This window comes from Mesocricetus auratus, unplaced genomic scaffold, assembly GCF_017639785.1.
Source record: "Mesocricetus auratus isolate SY011 unplaced genomic scaffold, BCM_Maur_2.0 Super-Scaffold_15014, whole genome shotgun sequence".
Lineage (NCBI taxonomy): Eukaryota > Metazoa > Chordata > Mammalia > Rodentia > Cricetidae > Mesocricetus > Mesocricetus auratus.
In genome coordinates, this window is record NW_024429186.1 from 31,410,361 (window position 1) to 31,433,507 (window position 23,147).

Sequence of the window (23,147 nt, forward strand, 5' to 3'; positions counted from 1 at the left end):
TTTAAGACAGGTCTGTCATTGACCTTGAGCTCCTTGAGAAGGCTAGGCTGTCAAGCCAGTGAGACCCAGGGATGCACCTGTCTCTTCCTCCCCAGGGCTAGGATTACACATGCAAGTCATTGTACCCGGATTTTTTTTGACATAGGTTCTGGGTATTAATTTTAGGTTCTTGTACTGAGTAACCTCCCAGTCCATTAAATATGTAGCCTAGGCTTGCCTCAAACTCGTGATCCTCCAGCCTCATCTTTGTTTACCAGTGTGCATCTCTACAAACAGCAGGGGTGTTTGCCTATAGGATATATAGTTTTGTTTAGCTTCTTTGTTAGCACGTTGAAGACAAGAGCATTGACTATAATTTCCTTGTGTGACCCATCCTCACTAAACACACACTAAATAAATAAATGAAAAATTAAAGAAGTTGTGATGGTTAGTTCTAAATGTCAACTGACGTAACCTAAACCACTGTTGGGGAGAGTCTCAATGAAGGACTGTCTAGATCAGGTTGACCTGTGATCATGTCCGAGGGAGATTGCCTTGATTGCCTTAACCGAAGGTAAGAAGAGCCTAATGTGGGCAGTATCATTACCAAGTGTTGGGTCCTGGACTGCATAAGAGTAGAGGAAGCAAGCTGAGCATGAGGCATGCATGCATTTATTTCCTCTGCTCTTGGATGTGATGTGACCAGTTGCCTCAAGGTCCCATCTGGCCTTTCCTGAAACGGTGGGCTATGACCTGGGATTGTGAGCCAAATAAACCCTTTGTTCTCTGTTTGTTATTAATATTGATGGTGGACTTTTTGTTTGTTTTTTGGAGACAGGTTTTCTCTGTGTAGCTTTGAAGCCTTTCCTGGAGATTGCTCTGTAGACCAGGCTGGCCTGCTTCTACCTTCGAGTGCTGGGATTAAAGGCATGCACCACCAACACCTGGCCTATTCTTGGTGATTTATGACAGCCACGGAAATGAACTAGCATGGAACTGACCCTGACCAAGAGCTTTTTGTTCATTTTTTGACCCAAGCCTGGTACTTATGTCTGCTGTTTATCATCCCCAACTCTGAAGCCTCCTCTTGTACACATCCCTTCTTTTCACGGCTGGGTGTTCTCCCCCCCCCCCCGACTTTGTCCTTGTGGTAAATTCTGCAAGGGGTGGGGTGGATCCAGTTCTCCAGAGAGCTGAAGTGAGGTCTTCTCTTTCACAAGAGCACAGATGACTGCCGGCTGCATGCTCCTGGTCTCTCGGTCTGGCCCTGCTGACCACCAGCTGACACAGCCTCACAGAACTTCCCTTTCATTCAGGGAAGACGAGACAAGAGTGGGCGTTTCTGGAACCACCCAGCCAGCCAGGGTTGCAGCATGCAAACCTCACATTTGAAGAGACAAGGGGGCAAAGTTCTACCTTGGTGCTGCTAGAGTCTTCATCCTGTGTTTGCCCATTCAGCTTAACCACTTCCTGCCCTTTGACAGATAAATTGGCCCAAAGGAGAGGTTACCTTTGCCTGTGGCACTGTCGGTTTAAACAGTGTCCGAGTGGTGGCCAATTTTGATTATCTCTTCAGTTTTCTAACCCTGCACAGGCTTTCTTAGCCATTCCCTCTCTTTCCTATAAATGTAAATGCTCTGGGCTTCTTTTTTTAATATTCTCTCTCTCCTCTCTCACTCCTCCCTCCCTCCCTCCCCCCCCTCTCTCTGTGTGTGTTTGTGTATGTCACAGTGCATGTGTGGTCAGAAGACAACTTTTGGGAGATTCTCTCCTTCTGCTATGTGGGTTCCAGGAATCAGGGACCGAATTCAGATTATCAGGCTTGGTAGCAAGTGCCTTTACCCAGTGACTATCTTGACCTGCATAGCAATAACTTCCAATTTCAATTTCGAATGGTTAACTTCAGACCTGCTGCTTTACTGACTACCATGAACAAGACTCAGTTCTTCTTCCTAGAGTGTGTACCTCAAGAAATAGCTAGGGTAGGTCTCATAGATCTTCCTTCTAGGAAGCTGGCCTACCCTGCCTCATGACCTCAGAGAAAAATCTGGAAAGAAAAAGAAACCTAAACCTTAGACCAGTAAAACTATAAGCCATTCATGTCTATCACCATCCCAAGAGAATGGCAATAGCAGTATAACATTGTTATTTGAGGGGTTACACAGTAGCCACCATACCCCCAAAACATATCCCTGTGTCCAGGACTGAAATCATCTCCCTTTTTCTTACTTAACCCAACATTTTTATCACTGGTCCCTCTGACTGGTTTATGGTCTAAAACCCAGCTTAACTGCCCGTGCAGGCCCATGGGCCACATGTACCAAAATAGCTTTGGATGAGGCTGAACATGAAATCACAAACTTACTTAAAATAGTATGAATTTTTTTGTAACTCTATGGCATAGCAGCATCACAAGATCAGAAGCTTGTGACAGTCTGCCTTCACCTAAATGTAAACTCCACAAGGGCAGAGGCCTGCCTGGTCTTCCTGTTCACACAGCATCACCAATGCTCTAATGGCTTGGCATGCGGTAGACATTTAACAGTTGTTCAATAAATAAAATAATGGCTCTGCTCCCTTGTCTCCTAAAGTCACATGACAGGCCAAGGGACAATGACCTTCATCCACTGGCTTTCATTTGTCATTTGGCCTGCTGTCAAATGGGAAGACCCAGGAACAGCAGGTAGAATTTGTACAGATAAGAGAGAAGGGAGAAAGATTGGCCAAGGCTGTGAGGATCAACTGAATAAGTAGAGGTCCAGCCCAAGATGAGAGGAAGCACACGAAATTCTGGAAAGCATAAGAATACATGGCAAGCCATACCCAGGGCAGACAGTGGAGGGAAGAGACCTGTTATGTGAACAGGGCCCCATACCTTAGTAGACCCTCAGACCTTAGCACAACTGACTCCACGATGGAAGTATGACAATTCAGGCCATAACATTCAGCATATAGACAGTACCACCAGCCAAAAACAAAAACAATGACCCAAACCATCAAAGTTCATAGTTCTGGGAAAGTCTCTAATGTACTAACCCTAATTTTTTTTGTTCTTAAAAGCTTGGCTTGATGCTACACTGGTATCCTGAACTCCTGGCATAGTTGCCAGCTGGCTTAACTCCATATCCAAGCAGCCTTCTCTGGTGGACACCCCACAACACATGGAGATGACAGCTCCAAGAAGCTGCGACTTCACTCGGGTTGTCTAGTCCCACCCAGCTCCATTCATTCCCAGGAGGAACTTGCCCCTACCAAGCTCCTTCTGAGGTTGGAAGCTAAGTCAATTCTGGGTTGAGCCTTGTGTCTCTCACAGAAGACAAAAGAACCTTGCTAGGCACAGTTCTTGCTACTCTCTGGCAGGCAGCTCTCTGCGGCCATCTGTGTCCTCCCTAACATCCAAAGGCAGCAGAAGGCTCTGAAGGGCTTCCGGAACTATGGAATGCCCAGCCAGCAAGGATTAAGGGCAGCCTCCTGTCAGGAACCCAGAAGCTCCAAGAGGTTCCTACAACCAAAATGATCAGAATTGACTTGGGACAAGCTGACCCTAAAGAATACAGCTCTGGGCCTGCCAAATGGAGGGTGTAGCCCCTAGTTCAAGGATGCACTTCACAAGACAGACAAGGCATAAAATGTGTACAAAGAAAACTCTTTTCCTTCCTGTCGCAGGGCAAGCCTGCAGTCTTTAGCATTTTTTGTTTGTTTGGGTTCAAGAAAGAGCACCCAAAGTCAACATCTGCAGAATATTTCATTATTTTTAAGACATCTGCACTTCCCGAATATTATTTGGGCTCAGATAACCCCATGAAACCCGCAGCAGGTGGCCCAATATACAGATGGGGTAGCAGAGCCCCCAGGAGGGCCCCATTTCTATGTCATAGTGCAATTTATAACAATGTGTTAAAGTCACAGGGTCAATCAGGTTAAGTTCAACATCTCAACCTCTGAGATTCCTTTCCCAGGCCTATGCCTTTCCTATGGAACCTGCTCAGCTCCAGTGAGGCACCGAGCAGCAGCAGATCCCAGGAAGGCAGGACATGCTATGCCGATGTTCGGGATGTCTGGGGCATCACACACAGATAACACTGACTGTGGGCCCCTTACTGACATTCTCTCCACAGTCAGTCGGAGGCTGGTTTGGGGAGGAGACAATGTTAACATCTCCACAAGCCCCCAGAGTCTGCCAGACATATGTTTTCCCCCACAAGTCTTCAAAGAAGCAAGTATCAGCATGGAGGGAAGTCCTCCTTATGCCACAGGAAAAAAAGCAAGGTGTTAAAGGCCTGTCCCAGTGCCACAAGGCAGGCAGGCAGGATGTCTCCTGGGGCCGGGGCAGGATGGAACAGACATAGAAACAAAGGACTGCAAGATGTGGTAGCTGGTTACAGGAGAGGAAGTACACTAGAGAACACGGGAAAACTCAGAGCCCAAGTCTTCCCAGGCCTCACCCCATCCCAGCTTCTCCTACCTGGAAGCCGAGGGGCTGACCACCTATGGCTCTTCCGGGACCCACTTCAAAGGCTTTAGAAATCTAGGAAATGATATAAGCAATTTTTCTCAAGGTAGGGGTAGGTTTCTGCTGCACATAAATGTGAGGAGGACTAGTAAGAGGACACACACACACACACACCAGCCCTTGTTCCTCCTCAGATCTTGTTGTCAAATAGTTGTCTCAAACAATGTTCCAAAATTTTCTTTCTGCACTGAGGAGCAGAACAAGAAGCAACACCCTTGGGTGGCAGAGCACCCGTGACTGGCAGAGAAGACCGTGCATCAAGGGCCGTCATCCTCCCTACCCCATCAGTGTCCTCCATCCCTCCAGCATCAGCCAGGCACAGCTTCTTCAGATCCCGGTCCCAGAGCTCCAGCTGCTATGAGGCAGAGCTCTATCTAGAAGTGTGGCACACTGACCTCACCCTCCCACATACCCCACACAGACAGTGGGGGGTCGGGGGTAGGGAGTGGCAGCTTCCCTTGCTAGCTTCCCAACTTCTGAGGGCAGAGAAAGAAGGAACTATCCATAAGGGTTTCTGGGAGAGTAGCTGAGATTTTCTGAGCAATTCAAGACAGACAGTAGAAGGAAGTCTACAGAATGGAGGTTAGGGCCAGAGATGGCTGGAGATGGGGGCAGTGTTTACTGAAAAGTTTCTGCACCCTGATAAGCCTCCCCATCACCGAAGCAATCCAGATCAGACCAAAATGAACTAGAAAAAGCCCAGGTTTAATGAATAGAATGCTCCCAGATGATTTTCCAGTCCGCCTTCCCCGAGAGGAGACAGGGAAGAAAGACCAAAAAACCTCGTGTCTGTTTTCTTGGGGGAAAGTTTAAATACCCTGTAGGAGTGGTCTTGAGCATCTCTGGGGGGAGGGGCCATCATTTGGTGGACTTTGGGGCTGGGGTGGAGTTTCCACCAGAACATTTACCGAGGATGCACTTGTCTCAGGAGTTTCTGAAGACATTGCCTCACTCATGACAACTCCAAGTTTAGCATCCCTGCTCCAGATAATGAAACTAGTGCCCAGAGAGGACAGGTGTCCTGTTGGAGGCCTCAGGCTCAGCCACCAATTCCTTGGGTCTCCTCCTGTACCTAGGTATCTGCTTCTAACAAACCCCAAGGTGGTTCTGATCCTAGAGGTCACAGGCCACCTTTAGATAGGCTCTATAGCCTCAGGAAGGAAACCACAGCAATTCTCAACCACTGGCTTCCCCAGTGGCCCAGGCAGACAAGGCAAGTGCTCCTCCAACCTCTTCAGATCAAACAGTTCCCCCAGTCCACTCAATCCACTCAATCCAGTCTGTAAACATGCCTAGGACAAAGGTCTGAGGCGCTCTGGATTGCTCAACCGCAGCCACTATCCTCAAACAAACATCTCCATAGTAGTGGAGTTGCTAAACATGGCTGTCTCAGAGCTGCTCACTCGTTACAATTTGCAGAGAATGGGCACACAAATAGTTTCATGTACAGTGGGCTGGCTACCTATAGAAGACCCAGCCACATTAGTCCAAACATTTCACACAGAAATCAGGGATTTCTGGGATGGGCTCAAAGTGCAAAACTGCAGCCCATCCCCCAACCCCACTTTGCTATTCTCTGTGCTCCTTCCTCCAGTCCTGAGTGCTGTTATCTAAGGCAGCATCTGAAACTTAAGGGGGCTTGTGCTGGCTCATGCAGGACAGAAGACACACTGGGAGGACAAAGAAGCACACCACACACACACACACACACACACACACACACACACCCCACACACATGCACACACACACAGGGATCTAGCCTGCATTTCCCATTGTCTGAGAACCAAACTTCAACACAACAGATAAAACCAGATATATCTACAGGACTAACTGCACTGTGCTGGGCTACATAAAGGCATCTCAAACAAGGCTGTTCAAAGCAATAATGGGCCCCATAAACCACCTCACAATTTCATCCACAAAAGGAATTTCTGTAAGATGAGTAAGTAAAGCAGTCCAGGTATTCTCAATGTTTAACCTTTGCTTAATCTTCAAACTTTAATATAAATTATATCCTTCCATGACTTGTAACTTAAAAACCCACAAATTTTCATATTTATGTGCTATACATATCTATTATATAATATGTATGTATGTATGTATCACTCCCAACACTCGGGAGGCAGAAACAGGCAGCTCTCCAAGTTCGAGGGCAGCGTGGTCTACAGAGTGAATTCTGAGACAGCCAGGGCTACACAGAGAAACTCTGTTCCACAAAACCAAATGTGTGTGTGTGTGTGTGTGTGTGTGTGTGTGTGTGTGTGTGTGTGTAAAATCTATTGGGCTGTCCCTATAGCCAGCTGACCGATGTGGGTAGACAGAGGCAGTAAAGTCAAGGAAAGCACTTCTGGAAACAGATCAAGGATCATCCGGCCATGGAAAGCAGCTGTAAACTTGGGTGCCTCCCTTCAGCAGAGTTTGTAAAGGTATAATCGCCATGTGGCATGGGTGTACACAGAAATACACACATGATATATACATGTATTTATATGGATGCATATCTGCAGTCACAGGGAAGACACAGTGAAGAAGTGCATTTCTTCTTAAGACACCCATACTCACCCCATGTTCTGTCCTCTTCTTGGGTGCCTCTGTTTCCTTTTTATTTTAAGATAGGGCCTCATCTATAGCCCAGACTGACCTGGAATTCACTCTGCAGTGTAGGCTTACCTCAAACATGCAATGATCCTCCTGCTTCTGCTTCCCTACCACCCGGATTGTAGGTATGAACCACAACAGCTGGCTCGCCTCTGTCTAAATACTTACTAAGCTTGTTAACTCTGCTTTCCTCCGACTCATTCTGAAATCCTCTATGGCATGGTCAGGGATCCGGCTTTATTAAGCAGATGTCACTGAGCACCCCTCAGGCTCCCGGCAGCAGTGCTGGGCCTGCATCTCCCCACCTCCACTGACAATTCTCTCTCTAGATGACATCCGGTGGAAGCCATCGCAAATTACACACCATAAGGCTCTGAAAGACTGTCTCATATGAAGTAGGTAAGGAAGTAAAATCCAGCCCAGCCCCATTCATCCCCCTCTACAAACGGTCAGCCTGCTGATGCCTCTGCCTGCTTGGCCAGGCTGCATCTTGGACCATGAGTGAAGAGAAGCTGAGTTCGGAAAGCGGGACCTCCAGAATCTGTGACATCATACCCTTCACTGCTGAATGATTCACCAAAGATAAGGGGGTGGGGTCTCATTCCACAGGATCAAGGAAAGAAAGATGCTCTTCTGAGTTTGGGGAGTGGTACTAAGCAAGAAGATGGGAGACAGAGGATAAAGAGGAGGAAGACCTCATGGCTCCCTATCACCCCTGAAGGGGTTGTACCTTTCATCCTGCAATCCGCCCAGGGCTGGCCGATGTGGGTAGATGGGGGTAGTTATGTTAAGGGAAGGACATCTACTAGAAGTGCTTCTAGAAACAGATCAAGAGTCAGGCAACAGAAAGCAGCTGTGTGCATCTGATAAGCCTGGGAGCCTCCCCTCTGCAGGGTCTTGGGTTTGTAATGGAGGCTGCAGTCTGTCATGTGGCACGGAGGTGACCCAGTATCTGTGTCATCCTAGAGACTCCAAAGTCACATCACAAAGGGTTCTTGTCACCTCAGTCTCGGAAAATGACACTTTGTCCTTGCACCTCACTCTGCCTGAAGCTTCAGAAGCTCTGTGGGGACATGGGGACACTGCTAAGAAGCTTCCTAGGATGGCTCGGTCTCCCTTCTGATCCAGCTCTTGGCCACTTTGCTCATTAAGAATCAACTCTAGAAACTGGAAAGATGGTTCGGCAGTTAAGAGCACTTGCAGTTTTCGCAGAGGACCTGAAATAGGTTCCCTGTATCCACATCAGGAAGCTCACAACCATCTGGGCCGAGCTCCAGTGAATCTGACCCCTCTTCTGGATCCCACAAGCACCAGCATTCCTGTTCGCACACACACAATTTAAAAACAATTGTTTTCCTTTAAGAATCAACTCAAACTTCAGCTTCTTAGAATAGCTGTCTGCTTGCATGTTACTGTGCCTGATACTCCCACCCTGCCCCCCACTCATCTCAACCAAGAGGATGGAGGCAATAAGATGAGCACAGATCTTCCTTCAGCACTTCAGGGCAGGGGATTGAATCTAGGACCTTGTGCATGCTACATAAGTTCTGCTGAGTTGCATCCCCAGTCTCTTTCTTTGGCATTTCCTACCTAATAATTGCTAGCCAGCTACCTGCTCTTTACACGGCATCCGATCGAATTCTCCACTTCTTTTGCCGTGGCCAGTGTTATCTCCAGTTTATAAAAGAATCTGAGATTCACAACAGTTATGGGTCTGGTTATAGGGTAAATGACTACACTAAAGACAGGTACAATAGGTAGTATAGTAACCAGGCCTCTTAGAGATTAAGGCTTCTCTAAGTGTTTGTTTACCGGAATCAACCAGCCATTAGGCTTTATTCCCATAACAAAAGAGACAACCCTGACTCACAGACAGCCATTAGGTGCTAAGAACCCATTTCTCTATCAGAGAACACGCCTCTTTTCCCTTAGGGGCAGTTTAGGGAGGTAGCACAGAGTGACAACCGTCATTAAGACCTAGAGTGCCATAAAATCCCAAGTTCTCTTCTTAAGACATTGCACAATTCAGCCAAGTGAATCTCTGAGTTTGAGGCCAGCCTGGTTCACAGAGAGCCAGGGCTACACAGAGAAACCCTATCTCAAAAAAACAAAAACCAAAATAAAAAAGGAAACTAAGAGACAAACGATTTAGCCAGGTGAGTAAGATGACCCCCTAGCAACTATTGGAAAAGCACAACACTAACACTGATGCATTTGAAAACAACTCTGACCACATTTTTGTTGTGTAAATATCCTATTTGCTTTAGTGGTCAGACTTGCAGTCTCCTGTTTCTGTTTAAATTGTTCAATGTGTAACCTGGGACCAGAACCTAAAGGAGATTTAAGGATGATGGCGTATGTGAAATACGTAAGCCTATGGTTAGTATGTAAGTTAGTAAAATTTTCTGTTCAAGGCTGGTTCTCTTTCGTATATTACCACTCACAGTATTATAAAAGAGCTTTTCCCTTTATTAGTCTCTAACTGCAGAGTGATCTCTCACTGGGAAGGCATATTCATTCTTTAACAGTAGAGAAAACAGTTCAGCCATGGGCAGTTTTTACCCTCTATAAGTTCCCTTATGAGCCAAAATTATATTGAACTATTGAAAGATAGTCCCCTTAATAGCCATTTATCACCACCCTGTGTATTTGAGCAAACATCCTTTTGGCTTATTTACTTATAGCAAAGCCTTTGGAGCATATTGGTTTAGTGTATCATTACTTTCTGCCAACCCCAAAGCTAAGAATGTCAACAGATTACATCTAAAGTGACCCAGTTTTGCTGTAATCAAGCTACCTGATGTCCCCATCAGTGACTTTGGTAAATACATTGACATATGACTGTCTTGTTTTGTGACTATAAAAGCTTGTGTAAAGTCTTCACAGTGGAACACGTTGTTCAGGGCAACCTGAATCTGTGTCCCTGAGCCATGGTCACCCATGTTTGTATCATCACAAGCTCTTTCTTGTTCCCTCTGGTTTGCATGGACACCTCCAGTGACTTGAACCTTCCAAGGCTCACTAATTCATCATCTTGATTTCTTTTGGGGAAGTAAAATCCTATTAAGTCATGGACTCAATGGTAGGCCACTGTTAAGTCCAGAGCCCTGCTCCCGTGGATCAGATCTGGGCCCTTTGGCAAGTTTCCTGCTTGGGATCAGAGGGGGAGTGAAAGTGCACAGTAGGACAGTTCATAGGAAACAGAGGTCAGTAGTTTGAAGGCCAGGGACTGTGTGTGGTCCTCAGGGGGGGGGGATGTTACAGTAATCTAGGGACTGTGTGTGGTCCTCAGGGCGGGGATGTTACAGTAGTCTAGGGCATGGAGGCCAAGGCCCCTACATCCCCTCTTCTGGATAAGACTCCCTTTTTAATTTAAATATGGGAGAAAAAAGTGGAGGCCGGGAAGGAGTTTAAAAGCCTGGAATCTGAGCCCGGAGGTGGCCTTTAATCCCAGCACTCAGGAGGCAGAGACAGACAGATCTCTGTGAGTTTCAGGATGGCTGGGGTTACATACACAGAGAAACCCTGTCTTAAAAAACAAACAAACAAACAAAAGTCTGGAATCTAAACTCTACCTCTATTGGGTAGAAACCTGACATTCTAGACTACATACTACTGTGTCCTTTTAAGAGCGAGTCAGCTGGCCTTGTCAAGCCTATGGCCAGGAGTTACTCACTCACTCATACACACACACACACACACACACACACACACACACACACACACACACACACACCATTCATCTGAAAGCATGCTATGGTGAGGGAGGAAGGATTAATTTCCCTTTAATGAGATAAGCCTATTCCATTGGGCAGCCTACAATGCCTGCCATGCCGTTTGCCTGCTGACTCAGAGAAGCCTAGCTTTCCCTTTCCTTCTTCCCAGTCTCTTTCTCGGATACCGACGGATGCCTGAGCGCTCTTTCTTTGGTGCTCCGGTCTTCACTCATCTCCACCACCCTACCGCTCGACAGCCTCCGTTGCAGGAGAGAGACAGAACACGTTTCTCTCTTCTGCCTCTCCACCTCCCTGCTCCCAGGAGCTGCTGAGATCTGCACTTTGCTTGTTCTTTTTTAAAAAACAAACCCAAAAAATTCTAAAGCTAATAACATTGTCCTCAAAAGCTTCCTTCTGAGTCCATTTCTAAATTATTTCAGTAATAAGGGCCTGCAAAAAGAGTCAGTGTGGTGGCACACGCCTTTAATGCCAGCACTCAGGAGGCAGAGGCAGGTGATCTCTGTATATTCAAGGCCAGCCTGGTCTACAGGGACTACACAGAGAAACCCTGCCTCAAAAAAAAAAATACCCAGAAAAGTTTTCAGCTAGAAATGAGTAGATGTGGAAATTTTTCCCCTGGTGGTAGTAGTTAAATATACAGTTTAAATTTTAATCTTTCAAGTAAGAGTTTAGCTCAATAGTAGATGCAGGCAGCCCTGAATTCCATCTCCAACATCAAGGAGGAAAAGGAATTTTAACCATTTAGAGCAGATAGACCAGGTCCATTATATTAAGCACTGGTTTTATTGTGCAACAGTCACATGATCCAACTCATCTTCTCAAACTGAGACAGCACCATTAAATGCTTCCCATAATCCCTCTCCCCAGCTCTTTAGCAACTGCTGTCCTCTCTAGTCTTTTTAAAATCTTGCTAGTCTATATACCTGTAGCATAATACAAATTTTACTTATATTTATATTATTCGGTCTTTGTCCCAGTTCTTGATTCAGACCTCCAAAACTCTCTGGAATGACCTGAATGACAGAAATATTTTTTTTGCTATTCTTCAAGAGACTGTGGTAGTTTGAATGTAATTGGCCCCCATAGATTCATAGAAAGTGGCACTATGAGGAGGTGTGGCCTTGTTGGAGGAAGTGTGTCACTGTGGAGGCAGGCTTTGAGGTCTCTTTTGCTTAAGCTTCTCTCAATGTCACAGACCATTTCCTATTGCCTTCTGATCAAGATGTAGCCAGCATCATGTCTGCCTGGATGCCGCCATACTGTCCACCATGATGATAACTGACTAAACCTCTGAACTGTAAGCCACCACCTCAATTAAATGTTTTCCTTTATAAAAGTTGCCATGGTCATGTTGTCTCTTCACAGCAACAGAAACCCTAAGACAGAGTCCCTCCCCAAAAGACCCGAGTTTATACTAATGAGGCAACAGGTTACGGTCCTCTAGACAGTGAGGCGGGTGTGGTGCAATTAGCTTTACTGAGATCAGCAATTACTGGAAAATGGGACTGCCTGTTCCACCTTCCCTCTACTCCAAGGAGAAGCACTCTTGACTGGCTGGATGAAAACTCTAGAGTCTAGAGACAGAATTCTAGAGTCTAGAATGTTGGATCACAGGGAGTTTCCAGGCTGGGAACACACAGAGGGCTGGGAGGTTGGCCTGCAAGGACCAGGAATAGCTCCACATACTTCCTCTTCCCATGCCCCACCCTGCACGTCTGACATTTCCGGAATTGCATCCTTTAAAAACTGGTAAGTTTTAAGTCAGGTATTCTCCCCAGCCTGTGAGCTGTTGTAGCATATTAAATCTTTAGGAACCTCTATCTGGTAATCCAGTTGGTCAGGGTGGTGCCCGGGAGTCATTCACTACGCCCGTGAAAAGTGGGGTGGTGGTGCCGAGTCTGCCAAGTCCAGTTTGCCATGGGTGAATCACAGGACACCCAGATTTGCACTTCCGGCTTCACCTGTTTTGATGATCAGTGTCAGCAGTGTCCCGGCTGAGCTGCAGACTCCTGTTAGCTTTGCCAAAGCTACTACCACTTACTTTGCTTTTCAGGAACTTGGTAATACAAGCCATTTGAAACCCTTGACCCTTCACTTGGAATTGTGCAAGTGCCCAAGAGTGACCTTTTGAGCACTTAAACACTAACAAGGCCATTTTCCTAACACTTGTTCTATAGAGAGCCTTTACATTTGGTTACAAGATCACAGATTATTTTTTCACTCTCTCCTTCAGTTCTTCTCAACTCAGACTGCCCTGCTTTAACACCAAACCTGCCTCAGCTGCAGCCTGTGAGGAGTGCATTTGAAACTTGGGGCTCTTGTGATTCAACTCGATTTCTTTGAAAAGTTCTTTGCAGTGATTGGCAGACTGCCTGTAAAGCCAAAGGAGCATGATTGAGCAACAGATACAGAATGTATAAATATCTTCTTCCATTCTGTGGAAAAAGTCCTTTGATTTATAAAAGATTCAAATTTTGATATAGCCCAATTTATCTTTTTCTTTTAATACCTGTTTTGGGCATGCATCATTATCTAAGAAATCATCAAATTCAATATATTACTTCTTTCCACTAGTGCTGTCTAGAAAGCACTCTATGTATTTAGTTTCTGTGCTTGTCTTTGACCCATTTTAATTTAGGTTTTATATAGATAAGGATCCGACTTCATTTTCTCGTATGTGCCTATGCAGTTTTCTGACCATCATTTGTGAAAAGATAAGGTCCCTTGCCATTGAAACCGAGAAGCCTAAATTCAGTTTCTGGAACTCAAGTAGTGGAAGGAGAGAAATGACTTCTGGAAGTTGTTCTCTGACCAGATGCCCTTTGTACACCCACATACACACACACACACACACACACACACACACACACACACACACACACACTTTTTTTAAATGGAGATATGGTTCATTGGTTAAAAGCACTGACTGTTCTTCCAAAGGACCAGGGTTCAATTCCCAGCAACCACACAGCAGTTCACACCTGTCTGTAACTCCAGATCCAGGGTATCTTGCATCCTCACACTGATATGCCTGCAGGAAAAACCCAAATGTAATAAAATAAATTTTAAAAAATAGGAAGGGAGAGATGGCTCAGTCATTAAGATGTCTTGGTGCTCTGGCAGAGAGCACAAGTTTGGTTCCCAGCACTCACATTGCAGCTCATAACTATAACTGTAGGTCCCGGAGATCTAGCGACGTCCTCTTCTGGCCTTGGCAGGCACCTGCATATAGGTAGCGCACATTCTTAAAAAAACTTTTGATCATATACATGAGGGTTTACTGCTGAATTCTCAGAACTTCATTGATCTGTATATATGCCATTCTGCCTCCATTGCCACAGCTGTGTAGTAGGTTTTGAAATTCTCACACTATTCTTGTTCTCCTCTGTCATTACTCCAGTTACTTTAGACCCTTTGAGCTTTTCCATATGGATTTTAGGATGATCTCTGATTTCTGCAAGACAGATCACTTGGATTTTGAGGGCGACTGCACTGACTCTGCCAACCACCTTGAGCAGTAGCCATCTTCACATTAGGACATTTGGCAACGGCAAAGGCAGAATGACTTTCTGTTTACATGTCTTCCTTGCTTTTAGCATCAGTTTATAGTTCTCAATGTATAAATTTTTCACTTCCTAAGCTTATTCCTGAGTTTTATTGCTGTTGTTTTCACTATAATAATAATAATAATAATTATTATTATTATTATTATTATTATTATTTTGGTTTTTCAAGACAGGGTTTCTCTATGCATGCATGGCTGTGCTAGAACTCACTCTGTAGACCAGGCTGGGTCAAACTCAGAGATTCGCCTGCCTCTGCCTCTCATGTGCTGGGTTTAAAGGTGAGCGCCACCATATCCCCCTCCTGTTTTCCACTTTTTTTTTTTTTGGTTTTTACGAGACAAGAGTTTCTCTGTATTGTTTTGGAGGCTGTCGGTCCAGCCCGGCCTCGAACTCACAGAGATCCGCCTGCCTCTGCCTCCCGAGTGCTGGGATTAAAGGCATGCGCCACCACCGCCCAGCCCACTGTTATTAATGGAATTGTTTTCTTAAGTTTCTTGCTGGATTATTCATTGTTATGTATCAAATGCTGCTTATTAAAAACAGGGTGCAATGGTGCTAATTCAGTGCAATCAAACTAACTAGAGGAGGCTGGAACGTTCTGGGAAGGATCCAGAATAGGAACACAAAGCCATGACCTTTCCTACCCCTTGAACACTGCTTTTTCTTGGTTGTGTTTAGTCCCTGTAGATCTCTGACAGATTTGCAAAGGTCATATCAAGAAGTTATTTTGGCTAGTTCCTAGTTGTTTATTTAATGTCTCTGCAGGGAAGAAAGGACCTAGAACCATCCTTCTGACGTCACTCCCCACTGCCTCTTATTCTGCAAATAGCATCGCTTCAACAAGATTGTTATGGGCCAGACTGTTGAGAGCAGAGCCAAAGCTGGGAAGCAACCAGACAGGCTAGGCTAGCATAGGAAGGGAGCAGGGGTGCAGGACCTGAAGACTTAGACTTGATTCCATGCAATTAGCAGATACCGTAGCAGGATCTGGAATGGACGAAAGCAAAGGTGGGGGTTAATGAGGCCAAGCTGAACCTCCTCCTAGATGCTGGAGAATGTCAGAGAGCCAGGGTTAGAAGCATCTGTAACAGATGTGCTTCCCATCCTATCAGAGATGCCCCTGGCCCTTGTTGACTTCTGGATCTCAAGGCAATTGGAATTATGAATCCTGCTCACAAGCCTAACCTGTCTCCTCAGTCTGATGGGTAAGGAACCCAAGTTCCCCCTCCTTCTAACTGGACACCAGACACAGCATACAGCAAATACATGATAAATTGACCTGACAAAAATGAGTGCATGCAGGCAACCCCCTTCCATGCAGCTGACTCGGTGTGCTTCAAACTGAAGCTCTTAATTTACAGCCTTGTATGGGAGCCAGCTGAGAATAGATAAACCTGGAGACAGAAAACTACAAAATGTTGTCTCTATACCTTGGATCCCTCCCTGGAGAGTTGATTGAGGAGGCTTCCACTGGGCACCTAAAACCCAGCCCCACGGCTGTTTGTGCAGGACTGGGCCACTTGGTCGTCAGAGCAGAGGAAAGTAGAAATGAAATTCAGTTTCATGCCACCATCTCCCAAAGTTTCAGACTAGCAATTTTACTTAGCCCATGGTTTTAAAATAGAAAATCACACACACACACACACACACACACACACACACACACACACACACACACACAGAGAGAGAGAGAGAGAGAGAGAGAGAGAGAGAGAGAGAGAGAGAGAGAGAGAGAGAGGAAGAAGCTTTAAGCTTGGTGGAACATTCCTACAAACCTGGTTCTAGGAAGCTGAGGAAAGAAAATCTCAAGTTTCAGGCCAGTCTAGCTATAAATCGAGACCATGTCTTAAAAGCAAAACCCAATGGGCGATGGTAGTGCACACCTTTGATCCCAGAACTTGGGTGGCAGAGGCAGACAGATCTACAGACAGCACAGCCAGGGCCACATCAAGAAACTCTGTCTCGAAAAACAAATAAAAAATAGACAACTAGACAAACAAAAACCCCAATAGCCAAAATAAATAAATAAATAAATAAATAACACCAACAAAACCCATCAAAAATAGAATCTTTGAATTAGATACTGACCTTTAAAAACTAATTTCAGGAGCTGGAGAGATGGCCCAGAGGTTAAGAGCTCTGGCTGCTCTTCCAGAGGACCTGGGTTCAACTCTGGCACCCACATGAGAGTTCACAACTGCTATCACCTGATTCCAGGGGATCTGATGTCCCTTTCTGACCTCTCAGGCACTAGGCATGCATGTGTATTCACAGTCATACACACATAGACAAAACATCCATGTAGATAAAACTTAAAAAGAAAATAAAAGTAAAGCCAATTTCATAATCCAGACAGTGAAAACCATGATTCCATTTACATTAGCATCCAGAACAGGCAAATTCAGATGCAATGATGTACCAAGCAGAATAGCAGTTGGCAGGGGCTGGAGAGAAGAAGAGGGGAAGCATTAACGTTTGATGATGAGTTTTGTTGGGGTTGACAATGAAGGTAGTTAATTCCTCTGAACCGACAACTTACTAGCCCTTCATGATAAACTTGTTACACTTGTTTCGTCATGATGTAAAACAAAAAAACATATTTCAAGCCAGATGTGGAAACATAAGATTGTAAATCTAGTCCACAAGAGGTTAAGGTAGGAGGATCAACATCAGTTTAAGTCTAGCCTGAGCTACATGACACGACCCGATTTCAAATCCCATACCTATTCCAAAAATTTTTCATGTGAAAACTCATAGTTTCTCCTTAATAAGAAAGAAAAGAAAGTAGGAAGATACATCTATGGACAGCAGGTTATAATTTTTGTAGCAACAACTGGCCTGCTTGGTGGGGCCACACCCAATTCCAATATTACCATTGTAGGCTAGCCTCGTTCACTTGTCTGACATGGGGGCTCCATCAGAAAGCGCAGTCCTGAACATCTCAGTCACCATTGGGTCACCCCTTACCACTTTCTATTCTGGTCTTCTGTTGCACTGCTGGAGGCCAGAGAGCAGACAGGTATGGGAACACATGGCAGTTCACTGCAATGACCATTAACGGATAATCAAGGGTTCTCCATCTCAGACTTTGACCAGTCTCTGAGCTCAGGAGATCCAAGAAAGGATAAGAGATGAGAGATAGTGATAAGCCAAGATCTCCTGACCTACAGCTCTACCATACCTAAGCAGCCACGATTTTGAAATACTACTAAGCTGACCTCACCTTAGAACTCTGGTTCCTGAGTCACCCTCAGCCTCCTCAGCCTCTCTAGTGACAGCCCAGGCTCAGTCAGTCAAGCCAGCATGGCCTCCTTGGGGCTGGAGTCACTTCTGAGAGTCTATCTTTATCTGCCACAATGTGATTTCCACCATTGCTCACCTGCATGTGGAGCAGGGACTACTCAGAACTTATGGGGAGACACACATGGAAGCCTGTAAATTTCCAAAGACTTCGCAATGAAGAGGATGTAGGCGGTAGGCATGTAGCTCAATGCTAGAGCCTTAGGTTGGACCCCTAGCACTACAGAGGGGGAAAAGATGTAAAATATCATACTTGTAATGGTGTTAGATTGACAGCATGTTTAAGTAATATGGGGGAAGTGGTGAGGTAAATAAAACCTAGCACTAAAACTAATGTTGTGTTCACATTTTTAACATGGAGATCAAAAAATTTAGTCCCATATGAGGCTTGCACATGCTCTAATGTTATAGTTCCATGATCCAGTGTTACTGTACATGGCCTACTAGCACTTCTGTGGGATTCGAACTGTGAGAGTGTAGCGTTTTCCCTGCCTCTGAAAGTGAAATTGTCTACTGTTCCCTTTGCTTCTCTGTGCTTGCAGGCCAGCTCCCCTCATCTAGGGCTGAAGTTGACCTTGACAGTCCCTTCTATCTCCCAACATCTAGCCACCCTGTTCTCAGACTCTACTACAGGGCTTCCTTCTGAATTAAATAAAGACATAAAAAAGGAGGGGCTTGAGTGCTCATAGGTATGGTTTATTGTAGATATGAGGGACAGCACAGCCAGAGTCCAGTGTGAACAAGACCACCCTGAGCCCCGCCATGGGAGGAGAGAGGGGAGGGCCAGGAGACCAAAGGGTACAACCTCCAGGAGCTTAAAGGGTACAAAGGTGATAAAGGACAGAGTAGCCCAAATGGCTGGAGGGAAGAGCTGCAGGGGGGAGGGCAGCCAGCCCCTGGGCTGGAGAGTTCAGGGGAGAGGGAGTGGTATACCAGCCTCACCCTGTAACAGGTAGGGACTAAGGGATGCTGGGAGAACCTGGGGGCATGTTACATAGTTACTTCAGTTAGCCCTTTGTCCCAGTTTTGAGATTTATATCTTGCACAATAACAATGTGTCAGTGTCACTCAAACCCCACTGCAGATGGTTTACACTTGAAACAATGCTGAGTGTTGCTCAAAAACTACCCGGCTTTCACTACCTGACAGCAGCAGATCTGAGCCCACCATGAAAAGAACAGAGCTTCCAGTTTCCATCTTAAGCTGTCTGTCTTCCCTGACCCCTGGAAATCTGACCCCTGCATGGGCTTCTTTCTTGCAGACTCTAGCCCACTTTCCTGGCTATGTCCAGATCCTGTGCTAGGTTAACAGAGGTGCAGGAGCTTTAATCTCAGCACTTGGGAGGCAGAGGCAGTTGGGTCTCTGTGAGTTTAAGGCCAGTCCAGTGGTCTATATGTATAGAGTTCCAGGTTAGGCAAGGCTATACAGTGAGACAATATCTCAAACAAACAAACAAACAAGCAACCCCTGCCCCCAAAGGAAGCAGAAATGCCTTCACAGCAGAAGGCAATCATCAAAGCTCTTGAGACACAGAATGGAATTAGAACCTCAGATTCTCACTTTTCTGTGTGGGCATGTGCATGTTGGGGATCAAACCTAGAATCTAGTATAAATGCTAGTCAGACACTCTACCTCAGCCCTCAATTCCTTCCTTCCTTTCTTCTTTCTTTCTTTTAAGAAACAAAATATGGAACGCTTCATGAATTTGCATGTCATCCTTGTGCAGGGGCCATGCTAACCTTCTCTGTATCGTTCCAGTTTTTTGGTATATGTGCTGCCGAAGCAGGTACTCTTCTTTCTTTCCTTTATTTCTTTTTCTTTCTTTCCTTTCTTTCTTTCTTTCTTTCTTTCTTTCTTTCTTTCTTTCTTTCCTTCCTTCCTTCCTTCTCTCTTTCTTTCTTTGGTTTTTTCAAAGTTGTCTGTGTAGAACTGGCTGTCCCATCACTTGCTCTGTAAACCAGGCTGGCCTTGAACTCAGAGATCTGCCGTCCTCTGCCTCCTAAGCGTGGGATTAAAAGATTAGACATGCCACTACTGCCTGGCATTTGGTTGTTGTTTTTTTAATATTGGCTTTTCCCCATGAAGATTCAGTGTTGGCTTACAGAGCCAGTTCAGTCTCCTGCTGTCACTCAACTGCTACGGGAATGTGATTTAGGCCACCCTTTTTACATGACTCTCAGTTTCCTCACCTGTAACCACAGGGACAATTCTACCTACCTCACAGGAGTTGCTGAAAAGATTAAACAATAGATGAAAAAGTACTTTGCTATTTTAGGTGTTTTGTAGACATTAACTTCTTATTTTATTTCTGAAAACAAATCTATGCTGCAACTTGTTGTATTATTTCTGGACCTAGGCATTCAGTTTGTACTGTAAACTCTGGTAGAGGAAATCTGTGAGATCGGACCAGAGTTTCATAGCCTCAGCCTAGAGCCTAGCAAACTGAAGTGCTCAAGGAAGTTTGCTGCTTGTCTGAAAGTTGAATTTTATATGAGCAGAGGCTGACTGCCATGGGAAGTACAGAAGAAACACTGGGAATAGAGAGGTCAGGTTCCCCACCCTGTGAAAGAAACACGAAAGTTTTCATGATCAAAATAGTCATTTGTGTCACTCTTTTTTTCCTTTTGGTTTTTACAGACAGGGTTTCTCTGTAGCTTTGGAGGCTGCAAAGTCCCAAACTAGCTAGTCCTGGAACTAACTCTTGTAGACCAGGCTGTCCTCGAACTCCCAGAGATCCGCCTGCCTCTGGGATTAAAGGCATGAGCCACTACCGGCTGCAATTTGTGTCAATCTTAACAGCAAAGAAAAGCAAATGATGCCAGTGTGGTGGGACATACTTTTAATCCCAGCACTTGGGAGGCAGAAGGAGGATCTCAGTGGGTTCAAAGCCAGTCTAATCTACATAGCCAGGTTCAGGTCAGCCAGTGCTCCACAGTGGAAATGACTACAAGAGCTTCTGTTAGACCCTGATCTTACAGAGACCATGACACTTCTGTGATGCTGGGAATCAAACCCAGAATCTGGCACATGCTAAGCATACACTCTACTATTGAGCTACATCCCCAGTCATCCCCAGTACCAGTATGACATGTCTCACACACACACACACACACACACACACACACACACACACACACACAAACTTCTAGAAGAAAATCTCCCCATTGTTTGTCTGTTCATCCTCAGACCCACATCACTGTTATTAGTCATTGTATCCAGAAACTATTACTTCAAATATGTGATGCAGTCTTCTTCACTTGACTCTTTTAAAACTCCACCTTGGGCCAGCAAAATGGTGGATAAAGGCACCTGCTGACAAGTCTGAGGACATGGGTTCAAACCCCAGACCTACATGGTGGAATGTGAGAATTCTTGTAAATTGTTCTCTGACATATATATATATGCATTGTGGCACATGCACACACCTTTACATACGAAATGAATAAAATGTAAAATTTAAAACCTCTCCCTTGCCTCAACCTGTTTGCATATGTGGATAGATTACCATGGCATACACAATACCATTTCAATATCCTGCTATTGACAAATATCAGTAGTTTTTGGATAATCTATTCCTCTGGTCCCACTCCCCAGGTTGAAAAGCCTGTAGGGCTTGAGGTGATTTACGTGGACAAAGCTAAAGTGAAGTCTGCAGGTCATGAGGAATGGAGTCTGTAGAACATTTGCTTAGCCAGCTCTGTGGAGTCTTTTCTAAGAGGCGAAACACAGGGACTCTGCAGCAGAGCTTTACCTAGGAAAAGGCTATAGCACAGAGAAACCCATCTTTTCACAAGGAAGTCTGAACAGCTTTTCATAGTGTTGAATTTAGCACAGAGGATCAACCCTAAATATTCAAAAGAAACAGCTATTTCCCTGAGTCAAACATACTCCAACAGCATGGATTTTAATTTTTAAATACATCTGTCTGTCTGTCTATCTATCCATCCATCCATCCATCCATCCATCCATCCATCCATCCATCATCTATCTGGGATTGTAGGAGAAACAGAAACACCACGGCAGCATGGAGAGGTCAGAGAACAGCTTGCAGGAGTCAGTTCTCATTCCACTATGTGGGTCCAGGAGATCCAACTCCAGTTACCAGGTTTGGTGGTAGGCTTGGTAGCAGGTGCCCTACCCACTGAAACATTTCAGCAGCCCCAGGGTATTTTTAGGTGTAAAATTCTTAGCATTTCTTTATCTTATTGGGAGAGTAGGGTAGAATGAGAAATGAATAACTATTCCTCTTACATTTTAACAACATACCTAGTATTTTGTCCTTCAGAGGTGTCAATGGGTTACTTTGTGCCTTAGGATTAATAACATCAGAAGTGTTAGCAAACCCATTTTGATGGCCCCAGGCAAACAGGGAGGAATTCTTCTAGCTCCTCCAAAATGGTAGGGCTGGATTACACCACCTTGTATGAACCCTATTCTGTTCATAGGATGAGTACCTTTTGGAAAATAAATTCTTCACTCCTTCAGCCTTAGCTCCCAATAATGGACAAATCTACCTCCCAGGCTAGAGACATTAAAACCCACAGTCATATTATTTTAAGAATTGAGAATTGACAAATAAAAATATATGTTTGGTTTTCGAGACAGGATTTCTTTGTGTAGCCCTGGCCATCTTGGAACTCACTTTGTACACCAGGCTGGAATTAAACTCACAGAGATCCACCTGCTTCTGTCTTCTGAGTGTTGGGATTAAAGGTCTATAGCACTACCATCGGCTTTTATTTATAATATATTTTGAGTAGTGTCTCAGTGGTCTTGAACTCACTATGTAGCCTAGGATAACCTTGACTGCCCGATCCTCCTCTCTACCTCCCAAGTGCTAGGATCATGGACAGGCACTACTAGACCGAGTTCACTATTTATGTTTTTAAAGTCTATTTTAAAGGTTTGTTATTATTAATTGTATCTATGGGTGTGTATAAGTAAGGATATGTTGAAGGACGCAGATGCAACATATCCTCCTCAGCTGGAGTTACAAGTAGTTGTGAGTCAGCCTGCATGGGAATCTGACTCTGGTCCTCTGGAGGAGGAATAAGTGCTCATAACTCCTGAGCTTCCTCACTAAGACCAGAAGTTACATTTTCTAAATATACTAGTAAAGACAGAATAGGCTGATGAGAGTCAATGGTGGCCAGTGGTCTAACAGCTGCTTGGACAGAATACACTTGGTAAGAAGTGAAAGCCTGTGGATGTGGCTCCCGTTACAGAAGCACCTCATAAACATTTGCTTTGCTTTGAATACAGAGTCGCAATCAGATTCATAACATGCCCAAATTTCTGTACCAGAACCACACGAAGGTCAAAGGAATTGGAGATCACTGAGGTACTTAGACCAGAACTTAACTGGAAGTTCACAGTGAGATTTCTACTCTACCCTTCTGAGCTTGGCTCTAAACCCCAGAGAGGGATTTTAGAACAAAGCACTGCTCCCTCTG

At 45.0% G+C, this 23,147-nt stretch overlaps 1 protein-coding gene and 1 non-coding gene across 3 annotated transcripts in view; both read right to left on the reverse strand.

Moving 5' to 3' along the window:
* Flvcr2 (FLVCR heme transporter 2) overlaps positions 1–23,147 on the reverse strand; it is a 56,518-nt gene that overhangs the window by 31,670 nt on the left and 1,701 nt on the right. Inside the window, exon 1 of one of the 2 annotated variants that reach the window (XM_040742735.1) lies at positions 4,773–4,868. The exons of the other annotated variant lie outside the window; for it this stretch is intronic. Coding sequence (XP_040598669.1) covers positions 4,773–4,790 — 18 coding nt within the window. The 5' untranslated portion in view covers positions 4,791–4,868. Of the gene's footprint in view, positions 1–4,772; positions 4,869–23,147 lie in introns of those variants that run through there. 2 annotated transcript variants of the gene reach the window in all.
* On the reverse strand, positions 19,376–19,482 carry LOC121139659. Its single transcript, XR_005876560.1, has one exon. It is a non-coding gene; the product is annotated as a U6 spliceosomal RNA (small nuclear RNA).